Genomic DNA, 23,507 nt, shown 5'->3' with positions numbered 1-23,507 from the left:
TATTACAATGCTTTCATACACAAAATGTCTAATTTTTTTTATTAAGTCTTAAGGTTTGTAAAGCAATGTTTCTTTCATATCTTTTATTTTTCACATCTTGCCTATCTATTATGCAAAGTAATTTTCATTTTAAGATTAAAATTTTGAAATTTCACATGCAAAATCTTTATAATGTCCGGATAGTTATCAAAAATTTCTTAAGAAAAACTTTATATTTTATCTGTTATTTTGAGTAATTAATCTCTGTATGGGTTCAGTAAATTTGACCGATCTCATTACCATAAAAAATTAGGAAAAAACATAAATTATGCCTCTTTCATTCTAGAATGATCATGAATTATAACACGAAAACACAAATGTTTAGAAGAAATAGCTTAAATCTCATAACATTATACATTTATATATATTTATTATATTGACCCTTCACCCGTGCCTGGCAAACAATACAGTAATTTGTCTTGGCTGTGTTTTAGTCGACTAGTATTTTGTAAAATACAGTCACATTTCAATTATTATACATCATATATGTATATAGATTATTGCTATTTTGAAATAAGTTCTTAAAGTTATTTTCCCTAAAACATAGAACAGTAAATGAAGAAGTAAATCAAACAATTATCTCTTCTAGTTACAACCTTTGTACTCAGTTGCTGCTTGACGTAGGTTGCTAAGCCTTTTAAAATTTTGCATGTGGAGGATATGAAACAAAATGTTTTAGGTTTTATATATATATATTTGAATAACTAAAAGATCATAAATTACTACATCAATACCATAGAATTCTACTATAAATTATCAAGCTTAATAACTAAGCTGTATTTGGGTCTAAAAAATATGAAATTTCGAGCAGACTAAAGACACAATCTACCTCATTGAAATCTTAGTTCAAAAGAAAGAAATGGTGGAAGGAATGTTGAAAGGCTGAGAAAACCACTAGAGAGACATTCTGAGCTTCCGATTTGGTTATTCGTGTCATATATAGAAGTAAGTGTATATAAGGGAGCATTTCCAAAAATGGAAAGAGGTAGGCAGGGTGCTACTGTGATTGATTTATTACGTGAGCAATATCTTAGCAAATAGAAAAGATAAGACCTTCAATATCTGTAATTTGAGTTTCTAATTCATATGAAACTATAGACTTGGTATTTTGACTACACAAACATCAAATTTGGACCAGTGCTGCATTCAACATACCATGTGACACACAAAAATCAATGTTTATCTGTTTTTTTTTTCATATTTGCTTTTAAATTAAAAATTGAGTAATGTATAGTTCTTAAATTTGAATTATAATCTACAGTTTGATACCAAACTTACTGATGTAAATTCATGAAATAGTAGTTGAATAAAATTTTGAATGTGAGTCAACAAACGAGATGACATGGCCTTTCACCTGTGACCAGTCTCGAAAGGGTTAATATAGTATGTACAATTGGTAAATTTCCGGAGATTCTTTAAACTGCTAAGACTGTTCCCATCTACAAGGGTGGGATCCTGATCATGTGAAAAATTATTGGTCTATTTCCATCTTATCTCCATTCACTCATATTACTGAGCGTATATTTTACAATAGAATTATTGTGTTTCATGAGAAGGATAAGATTTTAAATAATTCACAGTTTGGTTTCAGTAAGCACAAATGTACTGAAAAGTGTTTATGCTATTACTATGAAGCTTATTAAGGCTTACAAGGGTAAGAAATCTGTTTTAGTCTGTGCTCTTGATATTCCCAAGGCATTTGATAGCATTAATCACACAGTTTTACTTATAAACATACTAATTACAGTCTATGTGGTATGATTTATGATTATATAAATGTGCTCATTACAGTCTACATGGTAATATTAATGATATTTTAAAAACATACTTAATAAATAGGTAATGCTATACATCAGTCAATAGTATGAAGTTTCATTTCTCTAGTCTCCATAGTGGGGATTCTCAAGGTTTAATCCTTGGCTCACTCTTATTTATTATTTATGCTAATGATTTAATTTCGATGTGTTCAAAAGATACAAGCAACCTATATGTTAACAATATGACTTACTATAGAGGGGGATTCTCTTGCTGACTATTTTAAAATAGCCAATAATGAGTTGTTTTCAATTGATACCTGGCTTGTCAACAAATGCCTAGTTTTTATTTCTGTAAGTCACAATATATGATTATATCTAGGAAACAAGTAAATGAAGATTTAAGTTTTAAGGGCAATATAATATCCAGAGTTGATTCAATAAAAGTTTTTGGAGTTGTTATTCAGAATAACCTCAGATGAGATTAACATATTAAAAGTATCTCAAAAAACTCATCAGAGTAGTCTATATTATGACTCAGTGTAAGAGGGTTTTCCCACTTAAAATTCTTTATCACATTTATTATGCCATCTTCTACAGTCAAATGACTTATTGTTTAAATGTTCGGGGTTCACATTTTAATGCATTAAGACCAATCTGGTTGTTAGAAAAGAGGGTCTCGAGGCTAATGATAGGCCTTCCTTATACATCACCAGTTTCAATCAAATTTAAGGAATATGAACTTTTTATCAGGCCTGTGTTTACCACTTCATTTGTGTTGGAAGGGATATTATATTTAATCCTGAAATGAATTTGTTAATTCCTCTAGATACAGTTTATATTTCTTTGATCAGAGAAATATCTATTACTGTCCAAGAAGTTCTTTGTTTTTGAGTTCTAAGTTTTATTATTATTTGGCTTCAGTGATTTTAAATTGATTGAATTTTGATGTTTGGTCTACCTCTAGTATTAAGTTATTTAAAATAAAATGTGTATTTACATATTTAATAATTATTCCATGTTTGATTTAACTAATGTGTAAATAGTTTTTCTTTTATACTTACTTATCTCTCACGGCTGTAACTTTTCAATTAAATATTTAAAAAATCAATGTAATCACTTTATTTTAATACTGATATTAAATTAAAAGTTTCATTGAGAACAAGTCAAAGAAGAGAAGGGGTTGTGGTATACAAACACCACATATATCACTCTCCCGTGTTATGTATTTCATGTCATAGAAACATTTTCGAAAAATTGTTTAGAATTATAATTCAGAAAATGATAAATTTGGTTAATTTGTGTGCTAATTCAACCCTAAGTATTGCTTTCTTTATCAGGATTCAAGTCCAAGAGACTATTTTCTGTTCCTTGAGATAGCTGTATTGTATCCTACATAGTGCTGTGTATGTGTGTAGTGTGTGTGTGTGTGTGTGGGGGGGGGTACTCAATGATTATTACATGAAGCGGAGAAGCCTTCATACACTTCTGGTCAAATTTTGTGAGTGGTCTGCTATGGGAAGAATAAAGATTGTGAAAGCAGTTTTAACATTTTAAGAGAAAGATTAGCTTCTAATTTGAAAGGAGAAAGAGCTGCTGTAAAGTACTTTATTTAGGTAGGTCCTTTATTGTATAAGCTAATTGTATTAAATCCAGTTCAGACAGCATGCTAATCCAACCTTAAATGTTAATTTTAATAGTAGAATTTGGTCAAGGATACTATCTGCTGTTTAATTGGATAGTTTTATTGTATCCTACATTTCCTTGTGCGTATGTGGGGCTACTTTACAACTGTATTATTGAACATAAATGCCTTTGACTACTTATGATTTAATTTTGTGACTGTCACTTTTATTTTACTTTAAATTTGTCATTTAATATTGAAAGTCAGCTTGTAAGGTAACTGCAGAATGAAAAATAAATAGTACTTAGTTGTGTTCATGAAACTTGCCTGTTTCTTCTCTGTTTCACTTGTTCTTGCATTAGTATTTTATCCAACCAACTCTTCGAGCCTCTTGTTACGTAGGGGTAGTTTACCTGTATGTTATTATTTGTCTAAACCAGGAATATTACATTACCAACCCTGATATCATGAACTAAATAAAATTTAATAATATATACAAATATATACATTAACAACTTTCACATTATATATTGAAACTTGCCTGTACCTTTCCATCTACCAATACAGCTATGTTAACAACAGATCCTCCCATCTCATAACATATTGGAGGGGTGTCTGTCCATCCACCTTGGAGGTCCACCCTTGCTGGACATTTTGCAGTGACCCATGTGTTCATTGATGGCAACTCAGAAGGAACCAGTTTAATATGCTGGGATGAAATAGTTTCATGAAAATAAATTATAACAATTACATGCAACCCTCTACTAATATTAACATTCCAGAAGTAAAACATATTTACAAAAGATGCTTACTTATAGAATTATTAAATGCTATTTTCTTTGTTATGGCAAGAATAAGATCCTTTGTTGTTGTCTTTGTTTCCTATTTGTTACTTACTATTTGTAATTTTGTCATTATGTACAAATTTCATTTTTTTGAGATAGATGTGTTCTATAAAGTGTTACATGCCTCAATTATTGCAATCTGCTAATCAATCAACATTTTCCACATTATATTACCTAGAAATGATTGCCACAACATCTATTAAACCTTATATATTTCTTAAGTTTCTTCCATAGCTTATGAGTGTGTGAAGAGGATAGGAGAAGGGACAGAAGATGTAATAATATCTTTGCATTATATTCTAGTTCAAAATGTTACCTTAAATTACACTACCTTACCTGTACTATTATTCTTTGCTAATGAGAGAAACAGATTAGATGATCAAAGGAGGGGCACCACACCACATCTGAGCCAGGTATCTCTTCATCAGGAATATTGACATGATCAGGAGGACCAGACATGGCAGAACATGAAGGGAGCACATATGCATGGGAGAGGATAGTTTAGCAATGTGTACTTAAACAGAAATTATAATCACTCAATCCCACGATGGAAAGTGGGCAAATGAAGTTGTGTCCCATGGTGTAGAGTGGCTAGGGTGCAACGGACCATCCTCGGTAAGTTAACTACATCCAAATCCTCACTCGTTGGGTCTTCACCTCAAGTTCCATTCAACCCCAGGAACTCACAAGGTAGCCAAGTGCCAGGGATCTGGGAATGTATCATGCCGAATCCATGAAAAGTCCATAAAGTTCACTCAACCCCCACGACCATGAAACCAGCCTCAAATGACCCCAGGTTGGTAATAACTTCATCACCCAATGAGGAAAAACCCAGGACAGAAACCTTCTGCAACCCATAACACAGAAGACAAGTTGAGAGGGGAAGATGGACAACCTGAAACCTGTGTGAGGACTTATATGATTTGTTCACTCAATCTCTAAAATCTCACTTGCTTGATACCAACATCCATGTGAGGATAGGAGGAGGGCACCCAATTGGAGGGGTGAACTGAATTTAGGTGTCTCAACTCTTGGAATTAGTTACTCATCCAGAGGATCTTGTAACTCCCTCCACACTGGTAGAACTCTGAACTGAATTGCTATAACCATTTTTGTGGAATCCATCTAGCAGATTGCCAACCACTCCAGCAACACTTGAGATAGTGCAATGGGTTATCATGAAACCTTATTTTTAAAAGCAGACCACACCAATTTATTCAATCTAGGCATGGCAGGGATGTGCAGCAATCCTCTTCTGCTTTACCCATGCCGTCCATGGGTGGTACAGTCTGGGATGAACATATTATGATGTAATTAGCACAGGAAATTTACAATCTAGTGATCTTGTGAAACACCCCATCTCAAGGGTGAGTGTACATAGCCATGGAAAATGTTTAAGAATCAACATGGTTTACAGTGTGGATTTGATAGCAAGTTGTCTACAAATAGTTATAGCCGTCTAAATGGAACCCATTCTGAGTACAGACAGAATACACTTGCCATACGGTGAGATCCAAAGTGAAACTGAAGTGGTACAAGGTCCTAGTAACATCAAGAGCAAAAATATCCAACCTATGATGCTCGCAGGCCAGGAGGAGGAGGAGGAGTAAATACACCTTCAAAGAGAGGTGAAACAGGGAACACATAGACAGAGGTTCAAACAGAAGTAAAGTGAGGGCACAAAGGAGCATGTTAATGTCCCAGTCCAGGAGCAATGGATGCCTCGATGGCTGATGGAGCCGTTCCTTTGATGGAAAGAACAGGGGAAGCAAAGACCCTGCAGAAATGGGAAAAATGGAAGGTGTGGGATAATGCTGCCTGAAACCCTGAAATCGAGGTGACCATAGAACCCCTCTCAAAGAGCCATGTGAGAAACTCAGAGATACAGGCAACTGTTGGGTAAGAAGCCCAGAAACCCTGAGTCAATGCCCAGGAGTGATAAATTCTCCATTTGCATTGATAGACTGCCAAAGATAAAGGGTGAATGGAATTTACTAAATGTGAAACTACTCTGTGAGAGAAACCAGAACTCCTCACCAGGCATGAAGACAGATGGCGTGGGATGGAGCACCTGTGATTGGGATTAATGGAGCAGGTCAGGACAGAAGGGAAGAAGAAGAACCACCTGCAGTTGGAGCAACTGAGGGAACCAAAATTGAGCAGGACAGTAGGGAGCAACCAGAAGGGCCTTGCATGTAGTGGCATGGATGACAGAGACCACCTGATGATGTAAATGGATAGGGGTAAACATAAACGAACAGATGAGACCAATCCTGGCTGAAGGCATCAACAGCCAAGGCTTACGGATGGGGACCACAAGGAACCAAAAACGAGGTGATTTGTGATTGAGGGTGGTGGCAAATGCATCAATATGGGGTGTTCCCAGACGCAGACAAAGCCACTGAAAAATGGCAGGTTGCAGGGAACACTCTGTGAGATAAACGCGATCCGATCAGGAAAGACAACTGGCTGTGAGATTGAAATCATCCAGTACATGACATGCCATCAAACGAATTTGACATGAGTGGGCCCAATAAAGAAGATCCATAGTGCAAAAACACAGGGATCTGGACCTGGTGCCACCTTGGTGATTGATATAAGCCACCACAGTAGAATTGTCGGAATGGATCATAGCCAGCCATAGGCTGGTAAGAGAAAGAAAATGATCCAAAGACTGAAGAACAGCCAGGAGTTCAAGAACATTCATGTAAAGAGAACTCTCCTCCACAGAACAATGACCTGAAACTTCTTGGTGATCCACCCAGGCACCACAGCCATGAAGGAATGCATCTGCGAACAGATGTAAATCTGGCAACAGAGTAGGATGCAGGGCCTGTTCAACCACCAATGGAGATCATCTAGAAGGGATGAGGGAAGGGATATAGAAGTATCCAAGTGATCTGAGACGAGGTTCTATTGATCATGAAGGACCCATTGAAGAAATCTCATATGGGCCCTGCCCAGGGGTATGAGAGGGGTCATGGAGGACCACATCCCCAAAAGCAATAGAACCTCATGAGTTGTAAGTGAGGGAACAGACAGAACTTTCTGAATGGCCTGTTTTATAGAATGGAGCCAGTCAGAAGAAGGTTGGGCCCGACTGAGATGGGTGTTGAAGAAAACAACAAACAAACTACATATGAAGTGCAAGAGCTGCAGATGACAGATGAGCCAAGATAGAAGTAAGGATGGATACGATTTCAGTAGAAAACCCCTCGGGGTGCCTGTGAAGAGCCTCTGACAGAAGGTGAAGGGAAGAAAGGTACATTAACAGGGTTGTGAGAGTTACACAAAGGCAAGAAAATTGAGCTTGGGTAAGTCGGACAGGGTAATCCGAGTTCGGCCCCCAATTGGTAGAACCGACCCCAATAACTGTTGGTCGAGAAAGGGAAAGTCCACCAGATGATAAGCAAGGGCGGACTGATCTAAATTCCATGGGGGACGAAGCATCCTAATGCCCTCCCCCAGTTGAGAAGCAAATCAGTCCACTTAAACTCTTATATTGGGGATGTGGGGAAAGACTAAATAGGTTGGGAGGTTGTTTCATGTAAAAGGGAATGTCTAGAGTCATAGAAAACAAGTGTAAGAGACAAAACATCATATACCTGAGAGATAAAGCCTGAAAAGATGGATGACCTAAATCATCAGGTAGTGAATGGGAAAGTGCAGCAAACTCTGGGAGGGGAGGGGCAAACGTTCAAAATCATCGTTAGCCTGTCCCGGCTTGAAAGGCTCAGAAGGAAGTAGGGCAGAAGTAGCCAAGAGGTTGCTAATGTACGCTCAATCTCCCGGCAAATAAGCCACGATATATCCTCCGATGGGTCACCCGGGGCTGAAAATATGGCATCAGGCACAGGTGAAGTACCCAAAGTGGTGACTGTAACTTCTTTGGAATTCATAAGCGGGTAAAGCAGGAAACACAAGGAAGTAATGCTTTAATAAAAATATTAACTCCACAAGTGTGAAGTGTAGTAAAGTTAAGAAAAATATAAAAAATGCAAAATAAAAAAGAAACATTTCAAGGTAACAGAACAGTGTAAGAAAGAACGTCTGAACTCAACAGCTGCCAAACAAGAAGTGATAGTTTGGTAGTGGTGCGTAGAGGGAGTCACATGCATCACGTGATAGTAGTGCTCTCCTATTGGTGGAGAGGTGATGCATGATTTTCATGAGAGAAGTGTTGGAACTTTGGATTCCAACAGAGGGATGATGAAGGCTTGTAGCATGCATTTTTGAAAAAGTTTGCATCCAGAGGGCAGCACAAAATGAGAAAAGCTAATCTTGTGAGCGGAGGGAGAGTACCTTATCGGAATTATGGCTGCAGTGTATCAAATTTTTAGTTCTGTAAATCATAAGACTTACCACTGTGCCATTCAGTGGGGGGTGGGGGTGGGGATTTGTCGGTGAATTTGAGTGAAAGGCAATTTTCATGTTAAGAAGAAAAATCTGACAGTTTTCATATTTCATTTGCAAAACTTCTAGAACCTCCTAAATGTATACAAAAAGTTATTTATGTCTTTCTAAACCCTAACACTAAATGTTGAGAAATCATCAGATGAAAAGTTGAAATTTATAAAATGAGTATTACCATTTTTCCTCTGCACTGCCTGCACTACTGATCTAAAATTTATAAATTGCTTATCTTAACAGTTTCAACTGTTAACCTTTTTAAGTCTTTTCTTTTGATTTTATTGCTGTATTTTGTACCCTTTGGATCAGCAATTTTCTCGTTTAAAGTAATAAATCACAGGGTGATCTCATTACCTGTTTCTGGTAGATCTACCATAAAAAAACATTATATATAACACACATTTAGATGCAAGCTTGTGATATTAGTTTTGTTAGGCAAAGCTGAGAAGTTACTAATTTTAAAATTTTTGTTACTATTGTTAAAAAATATATAACAGTAGATAACAAATATAAAAATGGGGTAGCTCAGGCAGTTATCTGTCTGAGAACCAATAAAAGTCCAAGATTTCTGCAATCATGAATGATTAGTTATCCAGCTTCAAGCTTGAATGGTCATTGGCATAGTAAACAAAGAGGAAGGAACCAAAGCTAGCTCTAATGCTAGGATTACAGCCATTACTCCATGTCCAAAAGTGAGTACATGGCTGCCAACATATCCGAGATCACTCTTTCAAAACTTTGCAATCTGTACTTAAAGCAGTGATGGCAACTCAGTGATTTGTTGGTTCAATCTGCTGATGTATTCATAGGTCCAACTGGACAACAGTAAATCACCATCATATAGATACCATTGACATACATACGTCCAAGCAACCACCATGCCGGCTTGTCTGGAGATGTAGCCAGTACTGAGTTACAATAGAGTTAAAATAATAAAATCATACAATCTTCATAGAGTGCTTGGTTTTCTCCAGTAGTGATTATTAGAAAGAAGGAAGGTACGTCAAGGTTCTTTGTTGATTTTAGACATGTGAAATGATCATCACACTGTCACCTTTCCCTTGCTGTGAATGGATGAATGTCTAGATGCACTGAAAGGTTCCTGTAAGCTCAACACTTTAGATCTGGCTCCTGGATATTGGCAAGTTGATCCAAATGACAAGAACAAGCCTAAGACTGCTTTCAGCATAAGTGACTTATTTGAGTTTTGAATCATGCAATTTGGCCTGTGTAACACCTGCCACTTTCTAGAGGCTAATGGAGCTTACACAGAAGGGGTTGCAATGGGAGAGATGCATAGTTTACATCAACAATGTCTTGGCATTTGGTTGCAACTGAGAAGCAGAAAAAGGTATTCTGGAATATAAAAAAGGCAGGCTTGAATCTGAAACCAGGAAAGTGGAAATTCTTGGTAAATAGTAGGTAGAGATGGAGATCCACTATGGGCCTTGTTACAATAGCAGCAATATGAGAGAGACTGACCTCAACCTACATTTTCCTTGGTTTTGCAACATATACCAATAATATCTGTAACTTCTCCCATATTCCAGCACCATTGTCTACTCTCACTAAAACTTAGAAGTACTTTGGATGAAGCAAGGAATGTGAACAAGTATTCTGGTCCCTAAGAATGATTTAGTGCAGACTCCAGTGTTAGCATATCCATGACAAGACTGCAAATTCTCCTTACTGGACATGACACCAATGATAATGGAATCAAAACAGTGTTATCACAGTTTCAAGATGGAGTAGAATCTGTAAATGCATACACTACTCATATAGTCATGGCTCTTGAAGGTAGATATTGTATGACAAAGAAGGAACTGCTTCCCATTGCAATACTTTTAAAATATATGTTAGGAGGTTAAATGTCCAGCTGGACCATGTTTTGTTGCAATGGTTAATGAACCTTCAAAATCTGGAAGGGATGATAGATATCAGATAACAATGTTGAAAGAGCAATTGAAGGACTTTTATCTAGCAAGGATGCTCTTTGCCATGCAGCAAGGTGAAGTTCAGTCAGCACTGATCAATGGATGTAGCACAGATGCATGTAACCTGTGGCACTTGCATGGTCAGTTATGAGTACTGTACTGTTATCATCATCCACTAAGCACAGTTCTCAGCATGTGTGGAAGCTAGTAGTCCCATGGGCTTTAATGCACAAGATTCTCAAGACATTGCTTAACACTTAAATTGGAGAAGACCAAGATGTAAAAATGCTCATGCATCCAAACATTTGATGGCAGGTATCTACAAGTTGTTTGCCAAACATGTTCATGTTCAGAAGAAAAAATTATCCTCCTTGTCAAAGTGATGCATGTTCCTTTCCTAGAGCAAATGTCCCACAATATCCTCAAGAATATGTGGAGTAGTTAAGGTCTGCATTACTTAATGCACAAAAGTTTGTATGTCAACAATTAGGAAATGCCACCATAAATCAGAGGCAATTCTATGACAAGATGGTGAAGGAATTGATTTATCAGCTTGGAGATGAGTTACAGCAGATGTGACTCATGCAAAACCTCGTGGAACATGTTGATAATCTGCATCTGTATGTTTCAGACAGATCTCTCATAGACTGGCTTAACAAGGAATAAGAAGAAGATGAGAAGGCTGTCCAACTCTTCCAATGAGGAGAAAAAAGCTGAAAGTATTTATCTGGCTATTAGATGATGAAACTCTGGAGTTATAGGGAGGAGGCTGTCTCATTTCACACCAACTCTTCCAATGAGGAGAAAAGAGCTGAAAGTATTTATCTGGCTATTAGATGATGAAACTCTGGAGTTATAGGCAGGAGACAGTTTTGAGAGTCTGCTGAACAGCAACTACTAGCCCACTGATCAATATGGCTGGGATTAGCATTTATGATTCTGCAGATAAGATCGTAATATGGATGAATGGAAGTAGTGTTACTTGCTTTCTGTGTTCTCATGTGACATTCACCATATAATGTACAGACTAAATTGTGTGGTTTCCACTTGATTTCCAGAAACTAGCATTGCTCGTACCAGCAGATGTAATGCCCAGTATGTCATTGGTTCAAGATGATGGATAGGTTTTCTTTTCTAATGAATATATTTCATATTTTGGTTATATATATATAAACACATGTATACATACTCACACGCATACATATGTTCATACATAAATACAGTTTTGTAATTCTGATTTTGTACTGTCAGTTTAAAGTTCATTTCTTTTTTTGACACATATGATGTAATTACCAATGCCCAATGGTTTTCTTTACAAATGTATTTTTGTATTTAATTATCGTTAACCCTCTTGCAACAAATAGGTTAACCTTTTACAGAGTTATATTCAAAATTTAATTAATCTACTTTATTATCAAGATATATGAATAAATATGGCATCAAAATGTAGTTAATAAATAACATTTTAATATTATACGTTTTAATTTCATAATTTTAATAGGAACTAGAGGGGCACTAAGTAAAGTGTATACTTCCACCATGCAGCATTGATCATATTCAGTCCTCAAAAAACATGAAAATGTGTCTGTATGTCCATTTTTATCAATGGACATGGACTATTTTTGGCAGGACAATGAGAAATAATACTCTACATATGTCCACAAAGTTTCATCAAAATCCAATAATCTTTGACTGAATAAGAGAGCAAAAGTATTGTTAAAAATCAGTCCCCATGTTAACAGATAAGAGTTAAAGGGCATTTGTATTGTGTGTATGTCAGATTGAAGTCTTTAAATTACGGTTTTCTTTTTATTATGTACTAATTCTTTGTTTAAAGGTTTCTCTTTTGTGATATAACAATTCTTTCATTGTGAAAGAGCATTTTGTTTTATAATTTGTAATTATGTACTATGTATCATTGTTAGTTTCTTTCATTATGTAATTACTACCAATGCGTCTTTGTTGAATGTAAGTGTTTATTTACAAGGGAAAAAGAATATTACAATGCCCCTGGACCAATTCAACTGGTTTTTAAAAGTTTAAAATTTATTTTGGCTTGAAGATAAGCCTGAAATAGAAAAGGGTGGAAAAATGTGTTAAGCAGGCATACTATGCATTTTATACCTTCTTATTTGACACATTTTCAAAAATGTTTGTTTATTTTAGATATATGAAGTTTTCACATAGCATGGTAGTCAAGAAAGTCATTAAGTTCAATTTGCTCGAGCTACCTACTGTTCTCTGTTGCTTCCCCCAAAATAAAACTTGGCTTGCTCACTGGAAATATAGCTGTAAAGTTGCATTTAGTGAATGAAGTGAATAGTACTTTTCTCCAATGGAAGATTAGGTGATATATTAAGGTAACAATCTCCCTTATTTCTTGATGGGAATGACTAGTCACATGGGTAGCACTATTCACTCTGAGAAAGTATGATGTTATAGATTATAAATATAGAGCATAAGGCTTTCTCAGACTGTTACATTTTGTTCAACTTGTACAATTCTCTAATAAAGGTGATTGTCCTTCATGTTAAAACAAGTATACACTAACACTTTGTGGTTTGTGTTATAAACCAGGTTAGTTTCAAAGAAGTTTGTAATTATTTCATAATGTTTCCTAGTCGATTATCTCATTATAAAGTGGACCTATCTTATTCATCTTTTACCTAAGAGTATTGCATCACTTTCACGAAACGCAAGCTTGTATGCCTACAATGTAAGCAGTAAAACTAGCTCATATTACAGAGAACATTTGTTTCTAATATAAGTAGTAATTTTATATCTGACATTAAAGTTAAAGTCTACAATGAAAGAATTAAGCCTATAAATGATGTTGTAGTAACTACTGTCTACAACAGTATGGATAAAACTGACAATGGAAAATCTTTCTGATGTAAACCTTCATGAAAACACAAATAAATAAATACCACACAAGATGTTTGCTAATAATTTACCAAGTTGGTAAGATGTTATATTATGGAAAAAACTAAGAAAAAGACAAGCAGATCTTGTTGTCCAAACAAAATTGCAATGCTCAACTCAATCAAGGGTCATATTATCTGATCACAGAAGTTCTTGAATAAAACACTTAAAGGATCCAATAATAGCAAAGAAAGTAAGAAGTTTTACAATAAAGCCCAGAAAAACATAGATAGTTAAATACATTTATTATAAAATTCTTGCTTTTAATATAAAATTTTTAAAACTAATATCTCAAGTTAAAAAACATATTAAGTCACATCTGCAAAGACAATGAATTAAATGAAGTAACTAGTAACCTGCTAGAAAATAACAGACAACTTGCATATAGAAAAAAAGAGGGAGAGAGAGAGAGAGAAAAAGTATAAGACATGAAGAATCAAAATTTTTCTAAACAGTCTCCATACTGGGGTCTTGTTAATGTACAAGAAAACAAAAAATCACTTGATTGAAAACTCCAGAAAAGTAAAAATGAAAATAATTTTACATATTTCAATGTCTTTCCTTGCTAAAATCACACTAAGACATGGTTCCATATTTCTTATAAATCAAACACACTGTCACTAAAATTTGAACAGATCAAATCCTAATAAGTTGACCTAGATATTTTAATTAAACTGTTCTTACCTTTTCAGTACAGAGCATTTATGTACTATATATCTATTATTAATAAGTCACTGCTCTTGTTAAGTTGTATATATAATGTCATAATTAAGCCACATACTTATCAATATTAATGATGTAATGCTGTACTTAACCCCCATATTTATTATTATTAAACTCGCATTGTTGCACTTGAGCTGCCTATATAGGCTATATAGACTATATTTAGTCCTACTTAACCTACATATTTATTATTAACAAAGTAAAGTCCTATATAAGCTAATTAATGATGCAATGTTCCAAAATATTGAAATTGAGAAAACAATAGTGCAACTTAAATTTCAATTCTTGTGGTTTTGTTAATTATATCTTTGAAACAAAGATAGTAAAATAAAGTAGATAGTAAACACTGTTGTATAACTATCAGAGAAAAGAATAAAGTCCCCATACATAAATTATTAATATGACAACATCACAATATAATCCAAAATATTTTAATTTTCTCCCACAATACTTAATTAACTACATTCGACTAACCTCATAAGAAGACATTACTGCATGTCTAATCAAAGCCTGAAGAGCACCTTCATAATGTCGTGCAGCTCTCATCACATGGTCTGGACTATCTAGCCACTTCTCCCGCTCTTTACGTAAAGCATCCGTACCACCAGCTATATCACCTGCCTAAATAACTTACTCATTGTTGCATGTTTACTTAACTCAAAATACTGTCATAATTTTAAATGTCTTCACACATTGTTAATCTTTTTTATAAAATGTAAAAAAAAAAGGGTTACATTTACTGTCTTTCTCATCACACGATAACACACGAAAGTGTAAACATTATCAAATCTTTAATCAGGTCTAACTACTGATGGAATTTATTTAGAACTAAACAATATCATATTGCTATACATTTTTTTACTACAATATTCTTATTCTATTTCTAAAACTTTGTCTATTACTTCTTCCTAAATACCAGCACAAGGTTTTCTCGTACCTAATGAAATTATAATAAAGAACAATGATAAATTTTTAAAAACAAGATTGATAAAGAATAAGAAATTTCAAAATTTAAATCAAAATCCAACAAGTTAATAAGCCCTGAGGTCATTATAAACCTATCAAACTATACTTTAAATGATATAGAAAAGAAGGTAGAGTCTTGAGGATTAAGATTACTTTAGAATACCCTTTGACAAGACAAATTATTCTCCTTATCTCTATTATACTGTGAAACTCACTTTAAAATATCAACCGTTATAGCTAATAACTCACACAGCAGCTAACTTCATGTTTTCTTTCACTTACTAATTTCTGGCTGAACTGCACTTGACTTGTGCTCGCTTGGTCATCTATATTTATATGTTGTTCACTGAGACATCAAACTTTCTCTAAACTACGTGACACGATCATTCAACAATACTCAGGGTAACAAGAAAAATACTGAATATTCAAGTAATTAGACTTTTGGTATACATAGCTCATAAACTTACCAGCAATATAAAACTATTTCAAAAAGAAAAAAATACCAATAAATGTTATTTAAGTAAAAATGATTTTACAATAAAAGTAATAACCTGTATAATCAACAAGTACATGAGGAAAGGTTCCACCCCTAAAGAGGGAGTATATAATGTGACAAAAAAATACTCTTCATATAACATTATGTTTCACCAGTAAACATGCCTTGAAAATAAAGAAACAACTAAAGACTACTGTGCAACATTTACCTGCAAGTAGAACTTTGAGTCATCAGTAAGTCTATCATTAGAATAAGGAATTATTTTGTATTTAAAGACAAAAAAGCAAACCAAAGCAATCAAATGTCATCTATATGTATAAATGTTCCAAGTATTTTAGAGTACAGTACTGTACAAAAGTGTTAGAATAAAGTCAAAAATTAGTTTTCAGGCTACTTTCAAAGAATAATGGAAGATAAGTCAGAGGTGAAACATCAAAATTTTATTAATCTTCATATTTAGTGCAACAGAAACTCAGTGGAAATGTTTGAGTTCAGGAAACAGTTAATATTTTGTGTGTCCCACTTCTGCTTGATTAACTGCAAACAGTCTTTCAGGCATTGTTGCAACATATTTAATCAAAGTATCCTTTGGGATTTTACTCCAAATGTCTCTAATACACTCCCATAAAATTTATTTGGAAGTAACTTTTCATTTGTCAAGTTTTTGATCTATCAAATCCCAGATCTACTCAACTGGGTTGAGACTGGGGCTCTGTGGGATCATTGGAATGACTCCAGCAGCTTCTTTCTTAGCTAAGTAATTTCTGCATTGGTTGGATGAGTATTTGGGGTCATTATCTTCTTGTTAGTAGAATCCTTTACCAATAACATGCAAACCAGTGGGTATACCATAATGGATTAATAACTGATGGTACTTGTGCTGGTTCATTATTCCATCTATTTTGCAAATATCTCCTGACGCCTCAGCAGAAAAACATCCCCACACCATCACACTGCCTCCCCCATGCTTTATGGCAAGTCTTTCACCTTTCTTCCACTGGACATACAACCTATTCCTTAAGCCAAATATTTCAAACTTGGATTCATCCATCCATAGCACCCTGTTACGACAGCGGAAGTCACGTGATGCTAGTAACACATCATGATATTCTCGAAGGTTTGTGAATGCTCAAGTGTTTACTAGATGTGCGGTATTCTTGTATATAAGACCGCCAAGAAGTGACAGCAACAATGGAATTGAATTGCAGACAGAGACGGACAACTGATTCAAGCGCATGAATCGTTCGTTGTGAATTATAGCATTTGTTTAAGTTAACTGACTGTGGGAATTAAGTGTATTGCTAAGTTGTATTGAGAAGGAATACACTAGTTTTATTTAAGGAAGGACTTGTATTGCTGAAGTTTTTCTGCAAGAATTTCTATGGAAAATTAAGAAACGAACACAGAGACATAACAACCCTTTTTCAATTATCAAACTCCAGTTTTTGTACTTTTTAGCAAATTTCAGTCTCTTGACAATACTTGGAGATTGAAGTAAAGGTTTTTTTTAGCTGCTACACAACTAAATATTCCATTCTCATTGAGTCTTCTTGATACTGTAGATCTGGACACTTTTCTGACAAACGTTTATCTCGTGCTTGAGATCAGTGGCAGTCTTCCTTATGTTCCGAAGGCTGCATAAATGAAGATACTTAACATCAGTATCATTGAGTTTAGGTGTTCTGCCTCTTCCTTTACTATTTTCAAATTTACCTGTCTCAGTCTCACGATCTTGAGTGTACTTGACAGTGTTTGGGGAGCACTTCAAGTCTGCAACAACTTATCCAACCAGCATCATGTAAAGCTTAATACATAGTGTTAAACAGTTTTTATCAAGGTTTATTTGTGGTGTGCTATTAAATTGATTTCTTCTAGCATATACCGGTACCATATACTAGCTTCTTCCTATATAGTTAAGACACTGCATGGGGTACCATGACAGTTATTTCAGACCCTAAATTTGATCAGTATGTTCATTCAAACAGAACCATTATAACATGCCCTTGGTACACATATATAAGTATTCTAAAGAATGATAAGTATTCTCACCCTGGCTCATTTAATTATCAACAGGGATCAGTGAAGCATTACCATAGTGTTGACATTTACATTCTGTAATGGCATGAAAGAATTAGTCCCATAAAATGGAAAGAATGACAAAATATTATCTTGTCCTAACACTTTTGCACAGTACTGTATATATAGGATCTACTACAAGAAGACTGGTAGATGAAGTAAATGAGCATAGTTTACTAAGACCTGTGGAGAAATCAAACATGTTGAAACGTGCTAGTTTGTAGTGACAATCCTGTAACTATTGAATAGATTAAAATTATTGGAACTACAGGAAATGATTGTTTATTATGAATTAAAACGAAACTGACCATTAGAAATCTAAATTCAGAACTAAATATAGTCTAGTACTGGGGAACTTTTATGGATAGTATATTTAATGTTCTGAAATTTTACACCACCTTTTCTATTTCAAGTTCAAAACTCACATTTAATGTACCAACGTTTTATGCCTTGTCTTGTTACCTAAAGACCAGAATTCCTACCTAATACTTTAAACGTTTAAGCCCTCACCTTTTTATATTCGGTAAAAACAAACATCTCTTATTCTATGAAAAAAAGTCATATCTAATATTCTGAAGGTTTGTGCTCAAATCTTGTTACTTCAGGACCAGAACTCACATCTAATAATCTGAAAACTTAAGCTTTTGTATATAAATATTTCACATCTCACTTTCTAATAGTATATATATATTTTTCTTACCCAGAAAATATTTGAATTTTTCTAAGTTAAAATTTGGAACATCTTAGATTCAGCCTGAGGTGTTACTTTCTGAAGTCTATCCATTTGACAAACTTACCTGCTGCATCATGAGAAATTGTTATGTATCCTACTTTATTTAGTACACAGATGTCTACCTTGTGACAGTTACATGGAAAACATATACTTCCACTTCAGTGCCTGTTTTCTGATTAGTTAGATACAGAAAGAGTATGCATTATGAATGCAGTATGGTGCTTTCAGATCAGATTCTTTCCAATTTTTAGGAAGGCAGTTTGTATGTCTCTCCTGGCCAAGATATCCTAATGTTTGTTCAAATTTTGTCCAAAGTCAGTTGAGAACTACCTGCTTTAGCCATCCCTAATTTTGAAATGATAGATTAGAGGGAAGGCAACTAGTCAACACTTACCCACCATCAATTTTTATAATGCACTCATGTCAACACCAAAAGTGCGAAGCAGGTTTTTTTCAGAAGTAACAGGACGTGAACCACAGAACCTCAAATTCACAGTCTGGCATACTCACCCCAATGTGTTCATCCTTATTTTCAGCAAAATTCAGTTTATCTGTAAATTATCACACACATGTTAACTCATTCCATTTATTAAGATTTTGTTTCACTGTTACAGAAGAACAACTTAGTGACCAGCTCATCTTTTTGTAGTTCATCCTCAATAAAGAAATCATTTGATTTTGATTTTAATGCTGTGTTCTTTCACTTCTTCAGCTGTGACAAACTAATACACCTGTGCTTCCACATATTAGATCCTAAGTTTTGTAGATTAAGTGCTTGTGCAGTTACCACAAACTACCATTCAACTCTAATATTCTGAAAACTTTGGCTTACATCTTGTTTTATTAATACTAGAACTCATCTTTAACATTCTAAAAGCTTTAGTTAAAAATGTGTAATGTGAAAGATCAGAATTCTCTATTAAACATTCTAAAGGTCAGTTACCTCTAATTACCAGAACTCAAATCTAGCGCATTTTTATAAATGTAAATAAAACAATGACCTACATCTTCAGAATGTAACTTTAATAGCTCAATATGTCTCTATTACAGCTTCATCAGGAGTTATCAGTTTCCTACCAGTTCACTAATCCAGTTAAATGAAATGGATTAGTGAACTGGTAGAAAATCAATAGCACCTGATGAAGCTATAATAACAAAATATTGAAATAATAAAGTTACATTCTGGAGATATGGGTCGTTATTTTATTTAAATTTATAAAAATGTCTGGTAATAAACTCTAGTTTGCATTAAATAAAGTTAAGAATAATCAAATCTAACAATTTTTACCTTCACAGACAGGTCTATAAAAAAATAATCTGGATCTTCTAGCCTACATATTTTACCCTTATGAAAAAAAAAAGTTGCTTTAAACCACACCCCGTTACATTAACAATTACAGTTCTTCTCTAGTAATTTCAAATGTTTAACCACATATTTTTATGTTAGAACTAAAATTCATACCACTACTTAAATATTTTTGACCAACATATTATTACTCCCAGATTCAAGACTCACCTCTAACATTTTAAAAGCTTTAGCCCATATCTTGTTACCACCAGGACCACTGCGAAGACCACCAGATTTACCAGCTTTAACACCCAGTAGATCAGATATATATGACAGACTTCTAACAGCTATTTTTAGTTTTGCAACACTTGTAGACATGGCCACTAAATGTGTATATATATATATATATATATACTTCTACTCACTTAGATATTAAGACACCATGAACTATCACATATTTTAAAGGTATAGTGCAAGTCATGAAAATAATTGATATCTAATATTCTTAAGTTGTAGCGTAAGCCATGAAAAAAACTCACAACTAATATTCTAAAGGATTTACTATATGTATTTTTTTTATTACAAATAGTAAGTTTTTTAGTCATAACACTAAAAGTTAATAATTTCCTATACTGAAAAATTATTTGCAATACATGCTTACCTCCTCCCACATAATAGCTTTTCTCAACTTATGCTGAACTCTATATGCACAATTTTCCCTCCCCACTAGCTCTGATGCTTCCGCCTACCCTCACGTGATTACATGTGATATAGCTGCATTTTAGCATGCAAATGAGGATGTGACAACTCTCCACCAAGAGGAGTGCAACACACCCTCATAGTACAGCTGACCCCTCCATATTGTAGAGCACTATCATCACTTTGAAATTAGGCAAAAAAAAGAGATACATTGGAAGTGGGGAGGATGGATGCGAAGTGTGAGTAGAGGTAAGTACCTACAGGAAATACATTTTCAGTGTAGAAAAATGTTAGCTTCCAATACGATACCTTACTTCTTCTCACATAATAGCTAAATCCCACATTAAAATGGTGGAGGGAACAATGCAAAAGATATCTAAATTAGCACTCTTCTGAAGGCATCCAAAAAAAAACCTATGGAGTGTGATACCTTAATGTATGGGAACACACTTGTGGGAGACCACACTTCACCTGTACCAGGTATACTCTTTGCCTGCTGGATAGATAGATGTTGCAAGATTGGGTGGAAAAAAAAAAGACACTTATCCAATCTGTAATTGAATGTGCCAGATGGTGTAAAGTGACTAAGGCATGTTAAATTGCATTTGGTGGGTCAACTCCAGTCAAAAACCAGGCAGTGTCAGGACTTTTTTATCTGTTCTGCAGTAGGAGGAGGGCCCCTACCAACCATATGTGTGAGGGGTTATGTTGGCAGCCCATAAGTTCATACAGTTTGGTATGGCCCTTATTTATGAAGCACGATACTGCAAGGCCACCTCTACAGTCTTGTGAAATACCCCATCTCTTCAGTGAGTGTTATACACCTGTGAGGACATATGGTGCAGATTTAAAGTTAAGTATACCTGGACAGGCACCACTTGCCATAGTGCAAGATTCAGAGAAGTAGAAAGGGACAATTGTAAAGGTAAGAGGTAAAAAAGTAAGAACTCACCTTTTCAGAGTCGATATGGGGTACGGAGAATGGTGATGGATGGAAAGTGATAGCTAAATGATGCAGGTAGTGCACAATAAACATATCAGATGTAGTCCACATGTCAGCCTTCACAATCTCCTCTAAAAGATGACAGAAGTAAGTAATCAGAAAAAAGGTGAGAGGACAGATCTGGTGAAAGAAAATGGAAGTTGCGACAAGAATCTTCAGATAATGATGCATAATCATGACAAATGAGCTAATGGAGCCATCCAGTAAGTGTGACAGGAGAGAGATTCTGGGTAGAGGAGGAGTTCCAAGTTATAAAAAACAAGAACAGAAGCCACAACATAAAACATAAAAATGTAGAGCCAGCACTGGACAAAGAAGATGATCAGGTTCAGAACATAAATAGAGAAGAGAAATGGATGGAAGTGAAATAGGATTGAATGTGATGTCACCTTTATTTGCTGCTGATGTTTTGGGGAGAAAACTATGATCTGGATAAAAAAGGACATATGTATGATAGAGAATATGGGAAACTTCAATAGCAATAACATCTGACCGATGATGTCCACACACCAAGAGGAGTAAGAAATAAGGAATGAGAGAGTGATGGTACAAAGAGAAAGTGGACAAAGGTTTCAATGGAGGAAGGGGAACTGGACAAAGCAGACGAATCAGGTGAGAGTAGCAAAACAGGAGAGAAATGACAGAAAAGAAAAAACATGCCAGAAATGGGAAAAACAAAAAGTATTGGATAAGGCAACTCTATAGCTTGCAATAGTAGAAACAGATAAACTATTGTCAAAAAGCCAATTATAAAAGTTGAAGAGGTGGGGAACACTTGGATGGTGAGAAGTCCTCGTGCAAAGACCAGAAATGGAAAATGCAAAGAAGAAGAGCAGACTAAGTGAAAAAGAAGGAAGGCTACTCATGTAGAGTCTGAATCTCCTCATAAGAGACCAGACAAAAAAAACACATTGAAGACAAGAATGTGGTTACAGCAGGATGAAAGATGGGGGACTGAGGTTGCTGGAGAGGAGATTGGGAAAGAGGAAAAGGTATGGGAAGAGATGACTGAAGGAGGTTCAAGAATGAAAACCACGGTTGCAATAGCCAGAATGGGGTGAAAAGGACTTGACATAGAGTGTTTGTATAAGAAAGAGAACATAGGGAAGAAGACTGATGGGAGGATAAGCATAAAAATAAAGATTGGTCCAATCCTGACTGAATGCATCCATTACTAGAGGCAAAGGATGTGGGACTGGAGACCAGAAGAGGGTAAGTTTGGTGTTGAACTGGGTGGCAAATACATCCAGAAGGGGAGTACCTAGCTGGGAGCATATTCACCAGAACATTTGAAGAGCAAAGGACCACTCTGTCAGTAGAATCTAATCAGGATGAGAGAGCCAATCTGTCACAAGATTTACAGCATTTGGGATGGGATGAGCAAGAAGATGAACTTGTTGAGATTGGGCCCAGAAAATGAGATTCAGTGTTTGAAAACAAAGCAAGCAAGACTGGATGACCCCTTGACAACTGATGTAAGAGACTACAATTACAGGATGCTAATCCCCAATCTTCTTGGGAACAAAAACAGACAGGAATAAAGATATAGAGAAGAGTGAAACACCTATCCAACAGCATCCTTCCTCAAGATATCCTGAACCACTTCTGAAAGAAGATGGCAAGAAAGTATATCCTAATGAAGGAGAAAAACAAAGAAATAGTCCTTCCGTTAGAACCTGAAGAATCCAAAAATCCATTGCAGAAAGGTACCACAGATGAGCAAACCTGCAGGAACCCAAAAGGTAGCCAAAGACGATACTGACATCAGAAAATGCAATAACGGGAAATCTGGCAACTCACAGAGGAAACACAGGAAGGTGGTACCAGTATAGGGGAGGATGCAGGAGGTTGTGAAATAGGAGCATGAGAGAATTGGAAAAGACTGGAAACAAAGGAGAAGAAAGAGGAATGTTGATATGCAGCCTCCATCCAAAACACTAAAGTATCAGGGATATCATCAAAAACAGACTGGCACAAGAAACGAGCCAGTTGAAG

General features: G+C 35.3%; 1 protein-coding gene across 1 annotated transcript in view; it reads right to left on the bottom strand.

Annotated features, from left to right (window-relative positions):
• Window positions 1-23,507, bottom strand: part of LOC106465152 (L-fucose kinase-like) — a gene marked incomplete at its 3' end in the record, with an annotated part of 210,195 nt that overhangs the window by 17,521 nt on the left and 169,167 nt on the right. The window contains exons 18-20 of the mRNA XM_022392980.1: window positions 21,462-21,583; window positions 14,726-14,872; window positions 3,959-4,126 (exon numbers count right to left, since the gene is read on the bottom strand). Of these exons, the coding sequence (XP_022248688.1) occupies window positions 3,959-4,126; window positions 14,726-14,872; window positions 21,462-21,583 (437 nt within the window). The remainder of the gene's footprint in view (window positions 1-3,958; window positions 4,127-14,725; window positions 14,873-21,461; window positions 21,584-23,507) is intronic.

This window comes from Limulus polyphemus, unplaced genomic scaffold, assembly GCF_000517525.1.
Source record: "Limulus polyphemus unplaced genomic scaffold, Limulus_polyphemus-2.1.2 Scaffold1850, whole genome shotgun sequence".
Classification (NCBI taxonomy): domain Eukaryota; kingdom Metazoa; phylum Arthropoda; class Merostomata; order Xiphosura; family Limulidae; genus Limulus; species Limulus polyphemus.
The sequence above is the reverse complement of the archived record's forward strand: the minus strand, read 5'-3'. Positions and strand labels throughout refer to the sequence as shown.